A 23,408-nucleotide genomic window follows, 5' to 3' on the forward strand; every position below is an offset into this window, starting at 1 on the left:
AGCTGCTGTCCTTCATCTCCACTGAGAACAGAACAAGAGGGAACGGGCTAAGACTGTGGGAGCAGGGACTGAGAGTTGGAGGCAGAAAATGTAGGGGTGGTGGCAAGGAGTTTTCTGTCTCTATGGATTATGTGGAGGTGAACCGGAGAAGAGGCTGGCTAGACGGCCCTGGAGGCTTGAGCCCCAGGAGAGTGGGCAGGACTCCGGGGTTCCTGCCTCCATCCTGTACCTCATTTACGCCCTGAAAAATTAACGGAACTCCCTAAACCACTAAGTCCATCCTTAAGAAGAGTCCCCACCAACTGGGGACGCTCATGAAGCAAGGACTGATCATACAGCTACTGTGTGGGGTGGGTGAGGAGAAGCACACTTTTTTTTTTTTTTAACTGTTACTTGGCTACATTTCCTTTGGGAAGAAAAGAGCATTGGCTCTTTGTAGGTGGGGATCAAGTCACCTATTTCTGCAGCCCTGAGCCTAGCACAGCCCCTGGCATACAGTGGGTGCATGATAAACGTGTTAAACTGAGGTGTGCACTACTTCTTCTGGGGAAGAAGCCCAGCGGAGAAAGCCAGTTCTAGAGACATCTGTCAGAAAAAGCTCTTAGCTCAGCTGCTCCTTAATGGACAAATGAATGTGCCCTTAACATCATAGGTTCAATGGATTGAAAGAGAGGGCGTTTTTATTGCCCAACACACCCTGTTCTAAATACTCATCCACTGACCCAACCTCTGCTGGTTCAGAGAAAAGTCCATGTCTAATATGGTCACGGAGCCCCCTCCCTGCTCAGCTCCCCTCAAATATTAAACCCTGAGCAGGTGCAGGGGGGAAGCCTATGGGGGCTCCCTAGGTGTCCTCACGCCATGAGTGAGGTTTGTGCTCAGGGCTTTCTTTTACAGCTTTACCCAATGACACGTTCTACCATTTTGTTTCCACTGTGGACATGGAGTCTACAGAGAGGGCAAGGATTCTAATGGTCCCAGCAGGAGTGTGCTCTGACTGAGGCTGTCATTTCTTGGATAGGAGCTGATTAGCAACAAGAAAGCCTTTAGAAAGGGCAGAGTGCTTCCCACACCCCCCAGTAAAGGGTTTCCTCATCAGGGTGCTCATGGTATTGGCCATAATCCAGGGGTACCAGGTCTTCTTAGGCCCAGGCTTTGCTCTGGAATCCCCTTCCCATCTGGGGCTGTGAGCTGGGGCTGTGTTTTCTGAGTCCTCCTTATGATAAAACAGAAGTGAGCATTTGCCATGTGCTAGGCATTGCTCTGAACTTGTTCGCTCCTGTAACCTTCACAACAACCCAGGTGGGCATTAGTCTATTCTAGGGAGGAAACTGCTCAAGGTCACAGTGTAACTAATGGCAGAACCAAGGTTTGAACCCAGGAGTTTGGGAGACAGAGCTCATCGACTTCCCTGTGTTGCCGCTTTGGCACATGTCCTCTTGGGTCTTGTCTGTTGTGTTGTTCCTCTGTGGGAGGCCAAGCAGAGTGAGGGCGGGGAAGAGACAGCGCTGCCTACCTGGCTGGGGCAGGCACAAGGTGTCCCCTCACTTTGGTGGCTGTCCTCAAAAGCATGGCTCCTAAGGGACTGTTTCCTTTTATTTATTTTTATTTTTATTTTTTTAATGTTTTTTATTTATATTTGAGAGACAGAGAGAGACAGCGGGAGCAGGGGAGGGTCAGAGAGAGAGATACAGAATCCGAAACAGGCTCCAGGCTCTGAGCTAGCTGTCAGCACAGAACCTGACACGGGGCTTGAACCCACAAACCGCGAGATCATGACCTGAGCCGAAGCCGGACACTTAACCGACTGAGCCACCCACCTGCCTCAAGGGACTGTTTCCTTTTACAGCACAATGGTTATGAGCATGAGCTCTTGGGTCATGGAGAGCTGAGTTCAAATCCTGCCTCTGCTTCTTCCTGGGAAGCATGACCTTGACAAGTCACTTAGCTTATGTTTGAGTTTTCTTAAAAAGAGGGCTATGAGATCTAACTCAATGGGAGGCATAAAAGACATAGAAGCTGGTGAAGAACAGAATATTCAGTAGATGCTCAATTAATTATTGTCATCCCAGGAGAAATGCCCTTGCCTGCCATTCCCTGTTGTTTTTAATATTCACAGTGTCAAAATCCACCTGATTTCTACATGTCCCAGGCTTCAAGGAGTCAGAGGCCAAACCATGTGCATCCATTATTATCACAGGCATTTGTGAGCATGAAAATACAGTTTTGCTCCTAGTAGGGAAGGAAGGTAGTGACTGTACGGATATAATTGGGGCCACTGGTCCTAGAAAGGTAGTACTTGGCATCTGCATATTTCCACTGAGGCCTTCCTTCCCCTTGCCTCTCTCCCAGCGCTGAGCTGCCCACAGGGCCAGGTGTACCTGCAGTGCGGGACTCCCTGCAACATGACCTGCCGCTCCCTTTCGTACCCGGACGAGGACTGCAGTGAGGTCTGCCTGGAAGGCTGCTTCTGCCCCGCAGGGCTGTACCTGGATGAGAGGGGAGACTGTGTGCCCAAGGCCCAGTGCCCCTGTTACTATGATGGTGAGACCTTCCAGCCCGAAGACGTCTTCTCAGACCATCACACCATGTGGTAAGTGTAAGCAGCAGGACCTGGGACCTCGGGAATGGCAGGGCCCGAGAGGAAACTGGTCCTCCATTTCGGGGGCAGGAAACTGAGGAGCAGAGTGCCTTGCCCAGAGTTGCATGGCAAGTCAGAAGGAAAGCTAGGATCTCACCCAGCCCAGACGGCTTCCTTCCTTACGGCTCGCGGGAGGACTGCTTCGGCTTCATTGCCAACTCTCATGTTTGAGCCCCATTTCCTTGCAGTAGGTCCTAGTTTCTCTCTTCGAGAACAAAATGGGAGGACTCCCTGTCCCCTCCCCTGCAGCCTCCAGGCAGTGTTCCCAGACAGGGGCATTTGAGCAGCTTCGCCTCAGTGCTCTCCTGACTTGCTTCATGTACTTCCCTGAAAAATAGCTCCAATCACGCGTGCTTCTTGCGGCCCTTTGCCCAGGCCCTCTGTCCTGGTCTGTTTCAGCGGGTCTGTCACGGTCACAGGAGAAATCTGTAACACAATGTTTCTTGGGCAAACACTTCCCTGTAACCTGGTGCTGGCCTAGAGATTGGTAATCTGAAGGAGAACAAGACACAGTGTAGCCCCAAAGAAGCTGATGGTCTCCTAGGGAGACCAATTAAAATGTTGTGACTATGTAATATTTCAGACATAAAAGTAGAGAGAATAGTGTGAGGAGCCCTAAGACATCTGTCCCCAGCTTCAGTGATTATCAGCACTTTGCCATTTTTGTTTTGTCTATTCCCTCCTTTTTGGCTGGAATAAAGAAAATCTCAGATATTACATCATTTCATCTGAAAATATTTCAATATGTATTTCTAACAGATAAGCACTTTAAAAACCCAAAACCAGCCATAATACCATTATTAAAGTAAGCATTAACAATAATTCCTGATACGACCTAGTATTTCATTCATGTTAGCTTTTCTTGACTGGCTCAAAATGTCTTTTTATATAGAATTGGTTTGTTCAAATCAAAATCCACAAAAGGTCTGCACACTGCGTGTGGTATGAAGCTTTTCCTCCTCATTTAGTGAGATAAATTTGTGGTCTTCCCCATATCTTATGCCCAGAGCAGGTTGTTTATGCTTGGATTAAAATAATGGCTGTCATCAGACTTGGATTTCGGCAAAATGCGTCGTATCCCCCTCTGGACTATGACCTCCCCGAGAGTAGAGACTGTATTAGGCCCCGATTCCCAGCACACAACACACTTATGGCAGAAAATAGGTACAATCAGTGTTTACTGAGATGAAATAACTATCATGTTTGGTAGGCTCACCATTTCATAGACATAAAAATCTCTACTCATTCAGAAAAGGGCAGATTGTTTCCACCTGGGGGGAGCTGGAGAAGGCTGAGTGCAGGAGGTGGCTTTGGGTTTGAGGAGGATTCCAGCAGTGGGTGTGGGGTGGGCCTTTGGGCCCAAGGCCCAGGACTAAAACCCACAGGGAGTACTCACCAATCACCAAGGTAAGTCCTCTGGGGGAGCATATGTTGTATGAAGGGAAGATAAGCCTAGGGGGATGTTGGGAGTCTTTGAAAGATGGGGAGTGGGGCTTGAGCAGTAGGTAGTGAGGACCTCAGAGGTTTTGAAAGAGAGCAGATAGGGTCCGAGCATAGCTTTAGGGAGTGGGCTCTGGAAGCTGCATGGGGTGTGAAGACAGGGAGATCAGTTGTGGGAAGAAGTTGACACAGTCTGGTCAAAAGGTGCTAAGGCCCTGGGCCAGTACCAACAGTGGAGATGGAGCAAGGGATCAGAGGCCAGAGACCCCCGGAAGTAAACAGACGGGGGGATGTCCGTGGGGATGCGGTTGGCTGAAGATGGCTGCAGGGTTCTGAACTCAGTGCCTGGGAGTGCAGGAACAGCAAGAGGGCTCCGTGTGGGTAGAGGGAGGATCATGAATTTCGTCTTAGCCCAGATGGCTGAGTTGCTGAGAGTGTACATTGGTGAGTGAGGGGAGACAGTCGCTGGAGGGGGGGGTGTGGGAGTGAGAGGTGGAGGCTGGACAAGATTTGCGTGGAGGTGCCCTGTGTGGCCGTAGGAGTAACCGGGCCTGTGAAGGAAGAGGCTGGAGGAGCAGTTAAAGGGACCGAGACCAGAGATTGGGGGGATGTTCAGAGGGCCAGGGGAGCAGAAGGAGGATCCTATGAGAGAGGCCAAAGGAAAAAGGCCAGCAAAAAGGCACAGCCAAAGCCAGGCCATATGGTAGAGGTGAAGGAGCAGGAGAGTGACAACTGTTGGTCTGAGCATTGGGCCTTCACCCAGCGGTCGTTTCACTGTAGTTGTTTGGCTATGATTTTCAGGGTGTTTCTCTCTGGGACCTTAAAACAACACTGTTAGAAGGCAAGCATTACTTTTCTTCGTAAGGAATTCGAGGCTTAGAGAGATTATCACTTTCCCAAATCATCTCGCCAGTGATAGAACCCAGGGACTCTTGGACTCTTCATATTACTCAGAGAGTGGGCAAGCGAGGATCACTGGGGGCCATTTAGAAGACGACATATCATAAAAATAGTCGCCTGTGTTAGGGAAGGGGATGGGGATTGGAGGAGAGGAATAAAAGAATATTTTAAAAAACTATTGGATACTTTACACGAAGCCTTATGCTGGCTGCTGAGGAAATAATGAGCAAGACCAGCCATGGCTTCTGCCTCATTGATGTAGTCCAGTGACAGAGAGAGATGTTAGCCAAATAACTCCAGCACATGCAGAGTCACAAGTGTGGAAGGAAGAGAAGTATGTGATCTATGAATCCTTGAAATGGGCTAGAGAAGAGGTAGGAAGGGGTCAGATCGCCATCTTGGCTTCTCAAAGACTTCAAACTCAGCATGGAGTTTGGTCTGGAAGGCCATCTGAGGGATTTGGTCTCTTTCCTAAGGCGTTTTGAGAGGAAGCTACAAAGGAGTCCAAGCAGGGATGTGACATAATCAGATTTAGGTTTTGGAAAGACACTTGGGCTGCCAGGAGGAGTGTGTTTTGAAGAGTGGCAAGAATAGGTGCAGGGACATCAGTCAGGAGCTTCTGCCTTGTGCAGGTGACAGGTGTGGTGGCTCATGGTAGCAGAGGTAGAGAAGTGTATATGAACATTTAGGAGACAAGGTCCAGGAGCTTGGTGATGGTCAGACATGGGGGTTGGGGAGAAGGCAGTGTCAGGGCCGACCCCTTGTTTGCTGGTTTGTGAAACTGGACGTTTGGTGGCATCATACATTCAGTCAGAGCCCTGGAGGGGGACTGGCTTTGGGGGGGGCGAGGATCATGACTTTAGTTTTGGACATACTGAGTTTGAAGTCTTTGAGAAGCCAAGATGGCTATCATGTGGGACTTGCATACATGGATCTTGGGTTCAAAGGAGAGATCCCAGCTGCTGGTGTAAATTTGTGAGTCATCTCTATCATAGAAGTTGAGGGTGTGGATGGCAGCCTAGAATGAGAAGAGAGAGCCCAGGGTGCAGCCAGCAGAGGGGTGAGCCTGAAAGAGCAACTAGGAAAGTAGGTAGAAAACCAGGAGAGATTTGTTTCTTGTCCTAGAAGAACAGAGTAGTCACAGTGGTAAATAGTGTTGGAAGGGATCAGGTAAGGAAAGAACTGAAGATGTTGCATTGGGTATGGTGACATGGAGAGGGTTGGTGGCCTTAGTGGGCTGTGTTACAGATGAGTTATGGGACTGCCTTGACTTGGAGGGGGAGGGGGTGAGTGGGAGGTGAGGAAAAGGAGCCGGCAAGTGTAGCCGCTCTTGCAAAGCTAGGTTCTGACTTTCCCTTCTGCAGCTACTGTGAGGATGGCTTCATGCACTGTACCACAAGTGGAGCCCCAGGAAGCCTGCTGCCCGATACTTTCCTCACCAGCCCCCTGTCTCATCGCAGTGAGTACTGTCCCCCTCAAAGGGCTCTTTGTCTCGCAGCTGGGCTGCTCTGTCTGATGTGCGTGTGCATTCAGACACGTGTCAGGGTTGACACCATTTTTGTGTTCATGTGAGTGATTTTCAGGCCCTGACAGTGCCTTTGCATGAGTGCATCCAAATTATTGAGGCAGAAAGGAATTATCTGCCAGAGGGATTCAGTGAGACCTCTGTTTTGCCCATGGTGACCTTGACCCAGTGAGCAGCTGTAAGGTGGTCACCCTGATGGTGGTGAAGACCACCCTCCTTCATCGGTCTCTTTTTGCCCAGGGACATGCTTACAAGGATGTCTGTCTGTTTAGCTATCTGCCTATCTATCTATCTGTTTCATTTTATTTATTTTTCTTTCTCATGATAAGTGCACTCTCTTTAATCTCCAGCCTCCCCTCTGGTAACCATTCATTTGTTGTCTATAGTTAAGAGTCTGTTTCTTGGTTTATTTGTCTCATTTTTCTCCCCCTTTGCTCATTTGTTTCTTAAATTCCACATGTGAGTGAAATAATATTGCAGTTGTCTTTCCCTGACTGGCTTATTTTGCTTAGGATTGCACTCTCTAGCTCCATCCATGTCATTGCAAATGACAAGATTTCATTCTTTTTTATGGCTGAATAATGTTCCATTGGATACATATATATCACATCTTCTTTATTCATTCATCAATCCATGGACACTTGGGCTGCTTCTGTAGTTTGGCTATTATAAACAGTGCTACTTAAACATAGAGGTGCAGTATCCCTTTGAATTAGTGTTTTTTGCAGTTTTTGGGTAAATATCCAATAGTGTGATTCTTGGACCATAGGATAGTTCTATTTTTAGCTTTTTGAAGGACTGCCATACTGTTTTCCACAGTGGCTACACCAGTCTGCATTCCCATCAACAGTGCATGAGGGTTCTTTTTTCTCACTTCCTTGCCAACACTTATTGTTTCTTGTGTTGTGGGTTTTAGCCATTCTGACAGGTGTAAGGTGATAACTCTTTGTTTCGATTTGCATTTCCCTGATGATGAGTGATGTTGAGCATCTTTTCATGTGTCTGTTGGCCCTCTGTATGTCTTCTTTGGAGAAACGTCTTCTTTGCAGAATGTCTTCTGCCCATTTTTTAATTGGATTATTTTTTATATCAAGTTGTATCATTTCTTTATATATTTTGGATACTAACCCTTTATCAGATATGCCATTTGCAAATATCTTCTCCCATTCTATACATTGCCTTTTAGTTATGTTGATTGTTTCCTTCACTGTGCAGAAATTTTTTGTTTTGATGAAGTCCTTAGTTTAATTTTCGCTTTTATTTCCCTTGTCTCAGGAGATTTGTCTAGAAAAATGTTGCTACAGTTGATGTCAGCAAGATTACTGCTTGTGCTCTCTTCAAGGATTTTTATGGTTTCAGGTCTCACATATAGATCTTTAATGACAAGGATACCTGTTTAGAAAGCTTCTCAGATAGAGGTAAAAGAGAAGAATTTGGCTGTATTGTTCTCAGTTTAAAGGTCCTCTCATTTGTTACACTGTTGCAGGACAGGCACAGTAGGGAGAAGAGGCTGACCTAGCTTTGGTGGGACCATATTCATTTTTATGGATCAGGGAGAACTAACTGGCTTCCAGATGGATCCTTGCCTAGAAGGGACTGTCCCAGTAGGAGGGAGAGGGGTGCCATTAGGTAGATCAATGGGCTATTTTCAACATCCGGCTTGACCACCTCTCTCTGCCTTCTGCTTCCCTCAAGACCCCATCTCTCTAAGTGACTCAGATGTGTGCCATGCATTGGTTTTCCAGTTTGTCCTAGTGAGAAGTCAGGCTGCCTTGTATGACTGATTGGGGGAACATCTCTTAGCCTTGAGCTGGGACAAGATCCTAAGCATGTGGGTGGCTCACAAGCTGAAATCAAAACTTGTGACCTTGTCTTTCTTTTGCTGTTTAGGCTGCTATAACAAAATACCACACTGGGGTGCCAGGGTGGCTCAGTTGATCGGTTAAGCGGCTGACTTCAGCTCAGGTCATGATCTTGCAGTTCGTGGGTTTGAGCCCTATGTCAGGCTCTGTACTGACAGCTCAGGGCCTGGAGCCTGCTTCTGATTCTGTGTCTCCCTCTCTCTCTGATCCTCCCCCACTCAGTCTCTGTGTCTCTCTTTCTCTCTCTCATAAATAAATAAATATAAAAAAAATACCATAGACTAGGTGATTTAACTGTGAGAAATACAGAAATGTATTTATATATGGAGGCTGGAAGTCCAAGATTAGGGTGTCTGAAAGGTTAGGTGAAGGTTGCAGACTTCTCCTGTGTCCTCACAGGGCAAGAAGGGCTGGAAGCTTGGTGGGCTGTCTTCATCAGGGCACTAATCCATTTGTTAGAGTTCTACCCTCATGGCCTCATCACTTCCCAAAGGGCTCATTTCCTATCATCACTACCTTTGGGGTCAACACATGAATTTGGTGGGGCTCATTCAGTCTTTAGCAGATCTCAGGGTCACTACATCATTCTCCCCTCTCTTTGGTGGTTGCTCATGTCCCCCTGCCTCTCTTGGCTCTTTTCTAGCTGATAGTCCCTGGAAGTGGTCATCTTTTATGAAGTCAGGAAGCTCCTAGAGTTTTGTATTATTTGGAAGAACTGTTTAACCTTTTAGGGTTTCAGTTTCCTAACAGAAGTTTCCATATAAATATCAGGCTGGGGGGCGCCAGGGTGGCTCAGTCAGTTAAGCTTCTGACTTTGGCTCAGGTCAGGATCTCACAGTTTGTGGGTTCATGCCCCATGTCAGGCTCTGTGCTGACAGCTCAGAGCCTGGATCCTGCTTTCGATTCTGTCTCCCTCTCTCTCTCTGCCCCTCCCCAGCTCATGCTCTGTCTTTCTCTCTCTCAAAAATAAATAAACATTAAAAAAAAAGGAAGGCTGAAACCTGTTCACAGGAGATAGCAAGTGCTCTATGAAGTAAGATAGAAATGCTGTGAAATGAAGGGTACCTGGGTGGCTCAGTTGATTAAGTGTCAGGCTCAGGTCATGATCTCATGGTTCGTGGGTTCAAGTACCATGTCAGGCTCTGTGCTGACGGCTAGGTTAGAGCTGGGAGCCTGCTTCGGATTCTGTGTCTCTTTCTCTCTTTGCCCTTTCTTTATTCATGCTCTGTCTGTCTCTCAAAAATAAAAAAAATTTAATGAAAAATTAAAAAAAAATGCTGTGAAATGCTTCTGGCTTTTTGAAAGAAAAGTGCTATATCACTCATCAGCTGTTATCATTTATTCAATCAGCCATTGATAACCCCAGACTGTTAGGAAATATGATACATCCTGAACAAAGCTTGTATCATGGAACATGGAGGCGGGAGGTGGGCAATCAACAAATAAGTAAAACAGACAGTATATCAGAGGACGGTATTGGAGGCGATCAGGTGAAGGCTGACAAAGCAGGCAGGGCCTAGAGGAGTGTTGAGGAACAGAGGGTAGCAGATTTCAATAGAGCAGCTGGGGTGGCTGGTAGCTTGGCAGAAAATGACATAGAAATCCTCCCCCCAAGGTTTTTGTGACTAAATTATCATTATCATTTTAGGAGTGGTCCACTTGGGACCCACAAAAGTTACTCTTTAGCACCCAAACACCGGCCCTATAAAGCTTAGGACTCGACATTTCTGCGGTGCATCCTGATTTAATGCAATCTGCTATGGCAGGTTCAAGGGGGATGAGGAACACGGGCCGTCATAGGGATGTGGAGAGCTGGAGAGATGCCTTCAGTGTAGGCAAAGGTCAGGGGCTCAGATGAGTAGATGAGGTGGCCATCTAGTTCCACTGGGGAACCAGGCTCAGGGCTACACCTGCTGGAGTCAGGTCATCCCAGGGAGGGGGTAGGTGGGTCTCTGGAAGTGAGTGGCTCTACCTGGGGGGACCAAAGACAGTGTGGAAGGTAGATCCATCCTTCATAAGTCACCTCTTTGGTTTTTCTACCTCCAAGGCAAAAGGAGCCTGTCCTGTCGGCCACCCATGGTCAAGTTGGTGTGCCCTGCTGACAACCCAAGGGCTGAAGGGCTTGAGTGTGCCAAGACCTGCCAGAACTATGACCTGCAATGCATGAGCATGGGCTGCGTGTCTGGCTGCCTCTGTCCCCCGGGCATGGTAAGCCACCACAGCCCCAGAGGTGGGCAGCCTGGCATTTCCCTGCAGGCGGGCATGCATGAGGTGGCTCTGGGGCAGAGAGAGGAAGAAACAGGAGCCAAACAAGAATGGTAATGGGGGCAGAAGTGGTGATGGGGGCAGGGGTGGGGGGAGAGTCTTCTGTGGCCAACTCAGCCGCCAAAGTCTGGAAGAGAGATGGTGGGAAAGCGTCTGGAGTCCATTCTGATGAGATCTGACACAAACACAGGAACTTAGGGCACAGAGGTGCCGGAGGAAGTGAAGCAAGTATTTCCAGAAAGTCCTTACAAGTGAAAACAGGCATTTCCCCTGGAATTTTCCCAAGGGTTACATTCTACTTATTCAGAGGAGAGGGCACACATGTATTTGCATGTGATTTGCGTATGCATGCATAACTTTCTATTGCAAGAAAAGATGTTGATGTTGCTACCACTTCAACAGCAAGGACCAGCTCAACTCCCTTCCCCTCACTGAGCCTTGTTTTCCTCATCTGTCAAGTGGGTCATAAGGTCTTGGCCAGCCCTTGACATTCCATGATTCTGGGGCTGGGGCTTCAAACACACAGCCTGTGGCCAGCAGTTCCTTGGATGCCTTGCAGAGTCCAAGGCATGATGGTTCGCAACCACCTGGCTCTACAGCACCGCTGGAGCGGTGGTGTGAGTGCGCCAGGCTCCTCACCTCCTTCCCGAGTCCCTTCGTCAGCCACATAGTATAAGCATATCCCAGCAGTCCCCCGTCCGCGGCTTCATTTTCCAACGTCTCAGTTACCCACAGTCAGCTGTGGTCCAGAAGCAGATGCTCTTCCTCCTGACGTCTCGTCACGAGGTCAATATCAGCCTCATGCTTGGACTCATGACTGTGGACACAGAGCCTGTGTCATTCACCTTACTGCATCTCCTCCCGTAGGTATCTTATCATTTCACGTCATCACAAGTAGAAGGGTGAGTGAGCACAGTACAGTAAGCTGCTCAGAGAGCTCACATTCAGGGAGCTTTTATTACAGTACATTGTTATGATTGTTCTATTTATTGTTGTTAATCTCTTACTGTGCCTGATTTAGGTATGTGTGTATAGGGACAAAGCAGTATAGGTGGGGCACTCCAGTGCCGCTGGAGCAGTGGCGTGTGATTTTAAGCACCCCCTGGGGGTCTTGAGATACATCCCTGTGGATAAGGAGGGAGTGTTGTAAGCCTATGTTGTTCTTGCCACCCTGAAAGAAGGAACTTCTGGGTGCTTCTCTTCCAAAAGCATCAGATCTTCTTGCTTTCCCTGACTCCAGTGCCCCTTACCCAAAGTGAACAGTGTCTGGCTGGGGCAAGAGTGCGGAGGCCAAAGTGGGAGGGGGCTTGCTGGCTCTCATATGGCTGTAAAAGGCCTCAATGATGGCCAGGCCTTGGCTTGAAGGTCAGGATCCTGGGCCATGGGAGATGCCAATGTTCTGTAGAGGCAACGGGGACCCATCACTGGTAGGCTGTGCCCTGGGGTGTGTGCAGGCAGATGATTTGTCTCCTTTCCCTCCAGCCCTCTTCCAAGACAGAGAGACTAGTTGTTCCCTCCCCCCTGGGTGTCCCCCTCTGCCTCAGCCTCTGATGATTCTGAACTGTCTTCTCTAATGCGGGAGCTGGAGATTGGCCGGGGAGCATCTCCAACCTGGATGGTCTTGTTTGGTGCCTTTGCAGAAGGTGGCTATTCAAGGAGGGGAAACTCAGAGCTGGATAGGGATGAGAAATAGGCCAGGGGACAGGAAGCTTCTGTATTATGCTCTTTTTACCCCGAAGGATTCTCATTTTGATTGTCCCTTCACTGTACCTGGAGAGGAAATTCTCCAGACATCCGAGAAGGCTCTGGCATCAGTCAGGGGACACTGTCAGCATCAGAGACTCTTTTAAATGAACCTTTTGTTTTTTACAATGAAAACAGTGCAGATCATCTGAGATAATAAGCACAGTACTTGCGTTATGGTCCCAGATTCCCAGTGGAGAGCAAGACCTCAAGTTCAGGATGTGGACACACGGTCAGGAGCTCGTTGGCACTCCCGAGGCCACTGGCATGTGCTCTGAGGACAGTCTTTGCATATCTGTCACATAAGGAGGTGACCGTAACCTTAACCACAAAGGAGTTTAAACTCAAAAGCTCAGAGTGTAAGAGATTGGGTTATTTTCACAACTGCTTCATTACGATGCCAACGAAGGTGCAAATCATTGAGGCCAGATTCTGCAGAGCAGCAAAGTCCGTGATTTATGAAGTGCGTAGCGTGCTGACATGACACATGTTCCTGGCTTCGACACAAAGACAAAGGAGCTGGCAACACCCTGTTTGGGCCCGTGTGATGGTGTAGACATCCTACCCGGGGGTGTTTCTCTGTGTGGCCTGTCCCAGTGGGAATGGTGAGGATGTGGTGTGTGACTGAGGGTTTGGGGAAAGAGGTCGGGGATTCTACATTCTGGGGACTTGAAAGACAGTGGGGGGTGGGGGTGGGGTGAAAAAGTAGCTCTTTGCTGGGGGCAGATCGATGGGAGTAGACAGAGCACCCAAGTAGGAACAAAGCAGAGGGTCGAACCCTCTGTTTGGGCTTCACTCGCCCTTGGGTGCGCGCTCATTCTGTCTCTGAGCCTCAGTCGTCTCATCTGTGACAAGCACACGTAATTCCTGTTTGCCTTCATCACACATTGGCTGTAGGCCCAAAGGGGTTGTCGGTGAAAGTGCTATAGAATTGTAGGGATAGCTTTAATTCTTTTTGGAAATAACCGAGGCTCAGTCTCAGAGACTCTGCTCACACTCACCTTCTCCTGTCCACAGGAGAGATCCATGAAGGACCTGTTTTCTTTTTTTTCTTTTTTAAACATTTTCATTTATTTTTGAGAGACAGAGAGAGACAGAGCATGAGCAGGGGAGGGGCAGAGAAAGAGAGAGAGACACAGAATCTGATGCAGGATCCCATCTCTGAGCTGTTAGCACACAGCCTGACACGGGGCTCAAACTCACGAACTATGAGATCATGACCTGAGCCAAAGTTGGACGCTTAACTGACTGAGCCACCCAGGTGTCCCAGAAGGGCCTGTTTTCTTAAAATTTCCATCTGTTCAAACCAAATCTTTTGTAAATACAATAGGAAAGAATGGTCATAAAAAAGAAACAAAAGTAGTGACATGCAAAATATGAGCTCGCCCTCCACAGCCGTAATGTATCGCTCAATTGCTGTATGGTTTTTCCGAGCACCTACCGGTCTGTGTGCTTGCATCATCACAGACCGGCACTGGCCCACGGACCGTGCTTTGAGAAGCACTGCTGTGGGTTCAAGATTGCCTCTCCCCTTACAGGGCATCACTCAGCATCCACTGTAAGGCCAGCACCAACTGTCTAAAAATGTTGGGAACAGGTTGGGAGTCCCCCTCTTTGTAGTCTGTTTCAGCCTTGGCACCTGCCTAGAGCCAGGTTTTCTGGGCCATTTTACCAGCCCTGCCACTGCTACAAATGTCTCCTTGCATGGAACAAAGTGTGTGTGTGTGTGTGGGGGGGGTGCTTTTGATAAGTGGTCAATGCCCTGGAAAATGGTCTGGAAAGGGCATTGGATTGGAGTCCCATACTTCCAGGTGTGAATCCTGGCTCCTGAGATTTACTCAGCTGTAAAACTGGGTTAGAAGGGCTGTTGGGAGGATTGGGGGTGACAATGATGGGGACATGGAAGTTGCTTAGTAAACGGTAGCTTAATGACCACTGTTAGATGTTCGTGGAGGAAAACCGTGAATCCTATTATGAACAGAGATATGCTGTAGAAAATAAGCACACACTGGGGGCAATTCTAAGACTTCTGTAGCCACATCCAGAGGCCCACTAGATCAGTAAAATAAGGATGTTGCTCTAGAAAAATTCCCATCTTTTTCTTTAGTTCAGAAATTCTGGAGAGAACTTCTTGCCTTTGTTAGAATGTTACCCACTGTCACCACAAGGTGGCGGCAGAGCACAACCCACTGCCCAGATCCCTCAGTCCAGCCCCATATCACCCAGTAGTAGAGCGAGGAGGAACTCTACCGCCCCACCCCCTCCATAACACAGGAGTCTGAGAAAAGATAGGAATCTTTCAAGGCTACATGGTTATACAGTGGAAATTCTCGTCTTCTGAGTCCTAGAGGGGACTCCTTCAGCCCTACTTGCCCTTCCCTCCCGCGAGGTGGTCCTGGTGCCTAGTTCTGCTACTAGGAAACCTCGTGGCAGCTGGGAAGCACGTTCATTTCCCTAGTCCTTTGCTGCCTGGTTTTGTCACTGGCCCAATAAGAAAGGTAGAGCTTGGGCTCTGGGGCCCGTTCAGGGTGAGCCTCACATGTGGGCACTGTAAACCCTATGAGATGTCATTTTAAAAGGCCCACGAAAGCCATTCTGTCTCAAAAATATCTCCTGCCCTTATGTGACTTGTCACCTAATTAGGCTTACTATGTATGATAAGCATGAATTCATTCTGGTTAACAAGCACTAGTTTTAGAAAAGCATATGGCCTTGTAAGTCCTCATAGGAAGCCATTCTCACACCTTAATATGAATTATTTAATCAGATTCTTTCCTCCTAGCCAAACATCTAGTTGAAATCAGCTGTGCTGATATGGGGGTTTTAATGGGGGTGGGGAGAAGAAAAAAGAGATAATTGGAAGACAAAAAGAAAAGATTTTGGAGAATGGGTCAATATGGTGTTCATGTATGGGGGTTGGGTCAGGAAAGATGGGGCCATTTCAGAGAAGAGTGACAAAAATCAATTTTTTTCTTTTTTTAATGTTTTTTTAAAATTTATTTTTGAGAGACAGAGTGAGCAGGGGAGGGTCAGAGAGAGAGGGAGATACAGAATCTGAAGCAGGCTTCAGGCTCTGAGCTAGTTGTCAGCCCAAAGCCTGACGTGGGGCTTGAACCCATGAACTGTGAGATCATGACCTGAGCCCAAGTGGGACGCTTAACCGACTGAGCCACCCAGGCACCCCAAAATCAATTTTTTTCTACTTCATAATTTTTGTTAGGGCTGACCAAGACCTAGTACCACGTTTTTGGCATGAGCCATACTTACGCAGGATGTCCCAAGTTGATAGATAGTGACAACGATTTCTGCCTGTTTGCTTCTGAAGTTTTGGAAGGCCACTGTCAACTTTATCTTATTATCCTTCTGGTGTCCCAGAGGGATGAACACTAGGCAGAGATGGTTCTCTTCATTAAAAATTTTTTTAATGTATATTCATTTTTGAAAGACAGAGGTGAGTAGGGAAGGGGCAGAGAGAGAGGGAGACACAGAATCTGAAGCAGGCTCTAGGCTCTGAGCTGTCAGCGCAGAGCCCGATGTGGGGCTCGAACCCACGGACTGTGAGATCGTGAACTGAGCCGAAGTTGGATGCTGAATCGACTGAGCCACCCAGGTGCCCTGATTCTCTTCATTTTAAACATGATGGTCACGTGAGTTTCCACAAAGTCTAGTTAGGGACCGCTATCCTGGCTTACCCTACGTGTCTGAGCAGTCCTCACCTTGGTCTTGTACATCCACTGCATTGTGCCTTTATCTCTATCTCTAGGGATTTCTTTAATGCTTTCAGGCTCTCTGGGTGTTTTTGGCTGGGCTGGTGTTATTTGATCTCCACTCGAAAGTTGTAGCCTGTACTGAGGTGTGGCCTGAGAACCCTCTCCTTTCCTTTTAAGGTTATGTTTTGTCCTTTCTCCAGCTGTGACTTATGGGTCTAACCGCATAGCCCTGTTGTCTTTATAGCGGTCCCCATCCAGTCTGAAGGTCCTATTTTAATTCTGTAGTCTGTCAGGAAGTCAAGGTGGAGAGGAGCCATATGGCCTTGTCTGTGGAAGCGCAGAAGGAGGAAGGGGCAGCCGTGGCTTTATCTCATGACCAAGCTGTGATTTGAATTTATGTCCATTGGAGGAGGGCTGGGACTCACCTCTGGGCCAGGGGAGGGGCTACCTAAGCCGTAGGGGTGCAGGACTTTTTGTCAATGGGCTGAATGTCCTGGAGAGAGTTAGAAGCATCCAGCATGCAGACCAAGAGGTGAGGGAGCCCTCCAGCCAGCCTGCTCAAAGGTGAGGGGGCAGTGCGCATTCTGCTGAGGTGAGGTGGGGTGAGCAGGGCTCTGCTTCCTGGAATCCGTCCCTGTGCATCCTCAACATTTTGTCTTACACTCGTTTCCAGTAAGGAGGCTTACTGCCTGGTGTCTATCAGCTGTAGGTGTGAGTGGTGGAGAGCACGGCAAGCTTCCCCAGCAGATGTGTGGGTCTTTCTTAAAGTAGCCATTAGGTGGCAGGCCTCGGACTTAAGTTAAAACTGATGAGGCTTGGAGGGGGGAATGTGGAAATGAACCGTAACTGTGACTTTTTCTGAAGACTGTGGTAGAGGGACATTTGTCACCCCTCCCTGAGCCTACCCCTCCCTGATCTTCCCTACTAGATGCTAAGTTCCTTGTCTCCCAGTAACAGGGCATGGCTGGCCTGCCTCTTCCTCATTCTCCGTGCTCCCACCTCCCCCTTCACTTAGGTATTAAGGACTCGGGGTTGGATGAAGATGGTAGTTAATTGGAGGTTCTTCTTCTGATACCATTCACGCGCGCGCACACACACACACACACACACACACACACACACACACTACTTTAGCCTATAGTCCCTGACATGAAAGCTCTTTGTTTAGGCCAAGACTCCCCTGTTCCCAGGGCTTTGTCCAGTTCCAAGCCCTGGTAAGTCAGGCTTGCCCGGGGAGTGACTGGAACTCATGAGTCCTGAGCCATGCAGACCAGGAACTTCTCACCCCTAAGGTAGCCCTGGAACCAATGTGCCGTGGTCCCTTCACCTGAGGGTGACCCAGGGCTCCTTTAGATCACCCACAGCCCATGCCAGAGCACACGTCCATGGCTGCCTCATGGGGCTGGGACCGAGCATATCTGTGTGCTAGGGTCAGAGTAGGTTTGGAGGGCTCCTCCTGAGCCCACGGGGGCCAGTGGGTCTTAGTTCTTTCTTCCCTCCGGTCCCTACAGGCCTGAGGAGCACAACATGCTCACATGGTACTTTCTTACTGGGTGGAGGGCATAGAAACAGAGCATACCCCATGGAGGGTGCATCAGAATCCCAGGGGAATGGGCGAGGAGCAGGTATGCGGGGTTTGAACAGCCCCTAGACTCTGGCTTTGGTCCATCCTTGCCTGTGGCCAGTATGCAGCCTTCATCCCCAGAGTATTAAATGCATTTAAGTTTTATTAAATATGTTTCCCATCTTTTTCACTGTCAACATAATATATGCTTCTTGATGAACATTTGGAAAAAAATTTAAAAACCAAAAAAGAAAACAAAACTCTCCTATTTTTCTGTCTCAGGCTTCTATCTGGATGGAACTTCTGTATTTCCTTCTCGTCTTTTTTTGACATTTTTTGGATATGTGTATGTATGTGTATATATATGTATATATATTATATATATAGGGATTTATGTATATACAACCTTTCTCTGTTTAAAAATTAATAGCGTCAGAATTTCTCACATCATTTAAGAGTTTTCCAAAGGGCCATTTTAATACCATTACCTGGGGATTCCTTAGTGGAGTTAATAATTTTCCTATTGTTGAACACTTGGTTGTTGCCATTTTTTGCAACGATAAATGATTCTATATTAACCTTTGTCCATAAGTCTGTTTCGTTTGGAGAAATCCTCTGTGTGGTGGAGTTACTGGGTCTAAGGAGATGCACATCTGAAGGCTTCTGCCACATGTTACTGAAGAGTCTTCGCCACGGTCCCAGCGGGGTGTGAGGGCAGAGGGTGGCCGGAGTGTCTTCAGCGGAGCTAGGGGATCAGTGTGGACGGGGGCCCGTGTTTGCAAGCCCCAGCCTGGGCGTGGGTGCTCTGGACTGGCCTGTGGCCAAGGCCATCTGCCCAGCAGGGCTTTACATCACCCATTAGGGCTCTTAAGACATTTGGATTCCTTTCCCTCAGGTCCGGCATGAAAACAGATGTGTGGCCCTGGAAAGGTGTCCTTGCTTCCACCAAGGCAGAGAATACGCCCCAGGAGAAATGGTGAAAATTGACTGCAACACTTGGTGAGGTCCTGAGACAGGCTTTCTTGGGGCTTGAGCCTTTGGGGCGGGGTGAGTGGGAGTGGAGATGCAGTGGCTGACATGACCACAGGACTCTGGCACTTGCCTCTGGCACCCTGTAAGAACATGGTTATTCTTTTCCTTTTCTCTGTGTCTGTTTCTCGAACTATAAAGTGGGGGAGAATCTTCATCCTTTCCTGTGCTCACCCTGCAGAGACACTCTCCTGGAGAGTAGTGTTTCCAGAAGGACTTTGGCTCATGACTTTGGCCATGGCGTGTGTGACCAAGCTGCCAAAAGGCATGGGGCAAATACTGCCCCCTAAGCATTCTGCAAGTGTGCTTGGAATGGCTGGTTCTTCTTCCTCTCCGTGCCCGCCCTTCGCTAGCCCTTTGCTCTGCTCCCTCACCCTGCCTGTGACATCTGGGTTCTGCACAGCTTTAGGGGAAGGCCCCTGGGAACAGAGGCAGGAAGGGCTGGGACGGGAAGGCTCTTAGCTGTCTTTGGGGCCTGAGGTCTGAGCTTACCACCTCTGATGCACAGAGTGGGCTCTCTGATGTCAGCTCTGGTCACAGGGTGGTGGTGGGGGATGGGGTGTTGTGGTAGTGGGCAAATCACTGTAGATTTAAACATAGCTCTCTACACACGAAACCTCTTCTGGCAGAAGTTCATGGTTGATCACTCTTTTCCCAACTCAGAACTTTTCTGCTGTTGGGTCTTTTTCTCCCCATTAGTGTCAGAGGGTTCTCAATGTCAGTGTCTCTGTCCTGTGGAGACCCTGTGGCCACTCTCTGGCATCCTGCAGGAGGATGAACTTCCGCAGATCCATAGCAGGTGGTCTATCCAGAGCATCTGGGCTTTGTCCCCTGGCTGCCCAGTCACCTCGGATGACCTGTTTCCTTCTTCCCTCACATTCCCCCTTGAAGCAGGAGAGCAGGGTGGCCTTCCCTCTCTCCCCCTTGGCCCTGTGCTCTAAAAATGTGCTCTAAAAGTTTATGGGGCGCCTGGCTGGCTCAGTTAGAAAAGCACGTGACTCTTGATCTTGGGGTTGTGAGTGCGAGCCCCACATTGGGCATGAAGCCGACTTTAAAGAAATGTGACAGTGATGACTGCAAACTGTCCTTCCCCATCCCCTCCCCACAAGCAGCCGGTTCTCCACTTCTAGAGACTTCCTAGAGGACTGGGTGGCACCTCAGAGCAATCTGCATTCCTTCATCATCTCTCGTTCCCCAGGCCCAGAAGGGCCCCTCACACCGCAGTACCCAGTGGTCATCCTGGCCATTTCTATTCCTAGTGTCTGTCGGGACCGGAAGTGGAATTGCACGGACCATGTGTGTGACGCCACGTGCTCTGCCATCGGCATGGCACACTACCTCACCTTCGACGGGCTCAAATATCTGTTCCCTGGAGAGTGCCAGTACGTTCTGGTGCAGGTGAGAGCGAGGGTGGGCAGGCCTGCTGTCTGTCTCTCGGAGGGGCTGGGAGGCTGCCCTTTGGGGGTCCCCAGATCAGATTCTGCTGTTCTGTCTGTATAAACAGCTCTGGGCCTGGTTTCTACTGGAGCAGTTTTGCAGCCCCTAAAAGAGGTGCCTGAAACTCAAAGCCATGGTCCATCTTCCTTCAGCTTACGTGGAGACTTACAAGAATAGGGCCGAAGCTCATTTGTTGATGGGGAGTGGTGTGAGGGCAAGGCTGCCACGTTAGCACCAAAATGGAATTAGAAAAACGCATCTGTTCCTTTTGGCAGATACAGCCTCAACCAGGATGCACAGTGGGGAGGGCTGTCTCCCAGGCTGGACTGAGCCCCCCTCCCCCTCCCTGCTAGTGCCCTGGGGAGCGGCCCAGGACAGGGGGGTGGATGGAATGATCCCTGGAGTTGGCCTGATGATCCTATTGCCTTCTCTACCATTTCCATTTCTAAACTAGTGCAATTCAGAAGGGCGTCACAGAAAAGTCGTACTGCCCAGGAAATCCTAGGTGGTGAGTGAGGGCACCGGCCCCTCTGCCTCCCTCTCCCCACTGTATGGATTCCTGTAAACTTCTTTTGCTGGTTGACACAAAAGTGAGCAAGCAAGGAGGTATGAGTGCTTTTCTCATGAGGGATGATACAGCATGACTCTGTGAGGCTTTAAACAAATGCAGTCTCACTGTCTCCATTCTTGGGAGGAGGAGTAGGGACTTGGCCTGGTTGGAAGGGAGGACCGCAACCCGTAGGAGCCTCAGCCCCAGACAGAGAGCTGCAGGGCCTCGTGAGCCAGGCAGTGAGGGTGCCTGCAGAGTATGCTGGGAGAGGAGCAGAGCCAGCAGCAGCACTGAGCGGCTGTGCACAGAGCATGCTGGGAGTGAGCAGTGGCACCAATACGGGAGCCTCTGCTCCCCCCATGTCCCAGGCTGGCCCAGAGAGGCATGCAGCATGCTGGGAAGACAGGCAGGGCATGCACACGATGACATGGGTTTATGCCACTTAGGAACCTGGGGTGTTTTCCCTCCCTTCCCAGAACTTTCCTACAGATCACATATGGCGGCCCATCTTTTGATTATCTGCCTCCCAATCTTGGTAGCAAAAGATGAGGTGACACCAGCTCTGGGCTTCAACCACCCAGTCAGTACCAAACATGCGCATCCAGAAAACACTACTAGATGGATTCCGTGCAATGAGAAGCAGCTGGTCAGATCTGCTGCGACCCGGCTTTCTCTGCCGAGGCAGAGCTCTCCTAAGCGGGTCTGTTTCAGTGTCCCTTTCAAATTGTCCCCCTTTGTGGGCTGCTTGTCTTCCTTCACAGCCAGTTCTGTTGTCTCCTTCTGATACTTTGTCCCAGATCCTCCCCTTTCTCCCCTCTTCCTCTGGGAGGTATCAAGACTTAACTCTTTTTTAGCAAAATCTCAACTGGTGACAAGAACCGTTTACAAGGCACCTGTACCTTTGTTCCCTCTTTTGTCCTTCACCATCCCATTGACTCAGCACAGCCTCACTGAATCTAACAGTCCCCATCAAGTTGGCTGATACTGTTTTAGAGGGGCCGATTATATGTGTGCATGTGTGTGTGTGTGGGTGTGTGTGCGTGCGTGGGGGTGTCAGAGAGGTAAGTGACTTGTTCGTGTATCCAAAAATTGTCAGAAGCAAGGCTTGCACCTAGTTTTTCTGTATTTTTTTCTCCCACCATACCACAGCAACAGCCACCATGGGGAGGTATTTGCTAGAAATGTGTCCCCTTTTCATTAATTTTCTACGCAGTTGGTCAGCAAGGACCAGCACCCCGTCATCCTCTTTTCCCAGCCAGAGGTGGTAGCTTAGTGTCCATGAAGCTGTGTCAGATGACCTTTAGTTACATTTCTGGGTTGGCAGTCCAGAGGGATTCAACCAGAATTTAGAGCCACAAAGCTCCATGTGGTCAAACTGTCGTAGTTAGCTGGGTGAGACTAAGCCCTGACAGGTCTAGGTAGGAGTATTTAGGCTGATGTGGTCAGCAAAGCATGCCACATGCCATTTCTCCCTCTCCCCTCTCTCCCTCTCCCTTCCTCTCTACCTTGTGCTCACTGACTCTGGCTCACAGGTAATGGCTGAAGATGACACACCTGTCCCTTCTCCCCGCAATGTCATTCTCTCTCCCTCTCTCTGTTTCATTCCCTCTCTCTCTGTCTTACACACATATGCATGGACATGGTAACCTCCTTTAACACATACCCTTCAATGGTCTGAGATGCTGAGATGCCAATATTCTGATCTGGGGAGAGGTAGCAGAGATAATATTTCTCTCCTGGCACCCCCTTTCCCCAGGATTACTGTGGCAGTAACCCTGGGACCTTCCGGATCTTGGTGGCAAATGAGGGGTGCAGCTACCCCTCAGTGAAATGCAAGAAGCGGGTCACCATCCTGGTGGAAGGAGGCGAGATTGAACTGTTCGATGGGGAGGTGAGTGCCGGCCTCAGACCCTCCACCCTCGCACCTCACACATGTTAGGAGCATGCATCCAGTGCTGTTTAGAACTTGGGTGATGGAGACTGTACAGTGAGCATGAGGCCGTATCATCTGGCCTTCACTTATTCTATGAGAAGAACACGTTGCCCATGACTATGGATAACATGATCCCATTTTAGTAAAATAAAGTGCAGAGATGTGAGTGGACATAAATGTGTAACTGTATTCACAGAAGTATAGAAAGAATCAGTGCTTACCTCTGGAGGGTGGGGTGGAGATTGGAGGGCAGGAGGCCTTTCTCTTTCATATATATGTATGGGTGTATATATATTTATGAAATATATAGATAAGAATATATATACATCTCACATATACACACATGTATATATATTATGTACAAAGGCACACACATATATTGCTGTATAACATATGTGCCTGTGCACACATGTAATATATATACATAAATATGCATACCTATGTCATACACATATACATAATATATACATATATATGCATATATACACATATTTATCAGACATATATGATATATGTGGGTATCATTACTACACAATACATACACACATATAATATATATGCACATATGTATATGTATATATTATATACACATATCTATCCTGTATGCACCTATACACACAAATATATAGACATATTTATACCACTTAAACATTTATTTTGGGAAGTAATGATGTTTTGGGGATTTTTACTTTATTTTTTCAGTCCTTTTTAGATAAAATCTTATCAAAAGAGCTCAAAAGAGAAATGAACAGATTCAGTCCTTGTATACTAAGAGTTTATGAAGTGGTTCTCAGAAGAGTACAGAAGAA

General features: G+C 48.5%; 1 protein-coding gene across 1 annotated transcript in view; it reads left to right on the top strand.

Moving 5' to 3' along the window:
- The window catches only part of VWF (von Willebrand factor), a 130,458-nt gene that overhangs the window by 53,221 nt on the left and 53,829 nt on the right, over nt 1–23,408 (top strand). Inside the window, exons 16-21 of the mRNA XM_029953391.1 lie at nt 2,353–2,593; nt 6,346–6,440; nt 10,416–10,576; nt 18,546–18,649; nt 19,939–20,077; nt 22,423–22,557. Of these exons, the coding sequence (XP_029809251.1) occupies nt 2,353–2,593; nt 6,346–6,440; nt 10,416–10,576; nt 18,546–18,649; nt 19,939–20,077; nt 22,423–22,557 (875 nt within the window). The remainder of the gene's footprint in view (nt 1–2,352; nt 2,594–6,345; nt 6,441–10,415; nt 10,577–18,545; nt 18,650–19,938; nt 20,078–22,422; nt 22,558–23,408) is intronic.

This window comes from Suricata suricatta, chromosome 10, assembly GCF_006229205.1.
Source record: "Suricata suricatta isolate VVHF042 chromosome 10, meerkat_22Aug2017_6uvM2_HiC, whole genome shotgun sequence".
NCBI lineage: Eukaryota > Metazoa > Chordata > Mammalia > Carnivora > Herpestidae > Suricata > Suricata suricatta.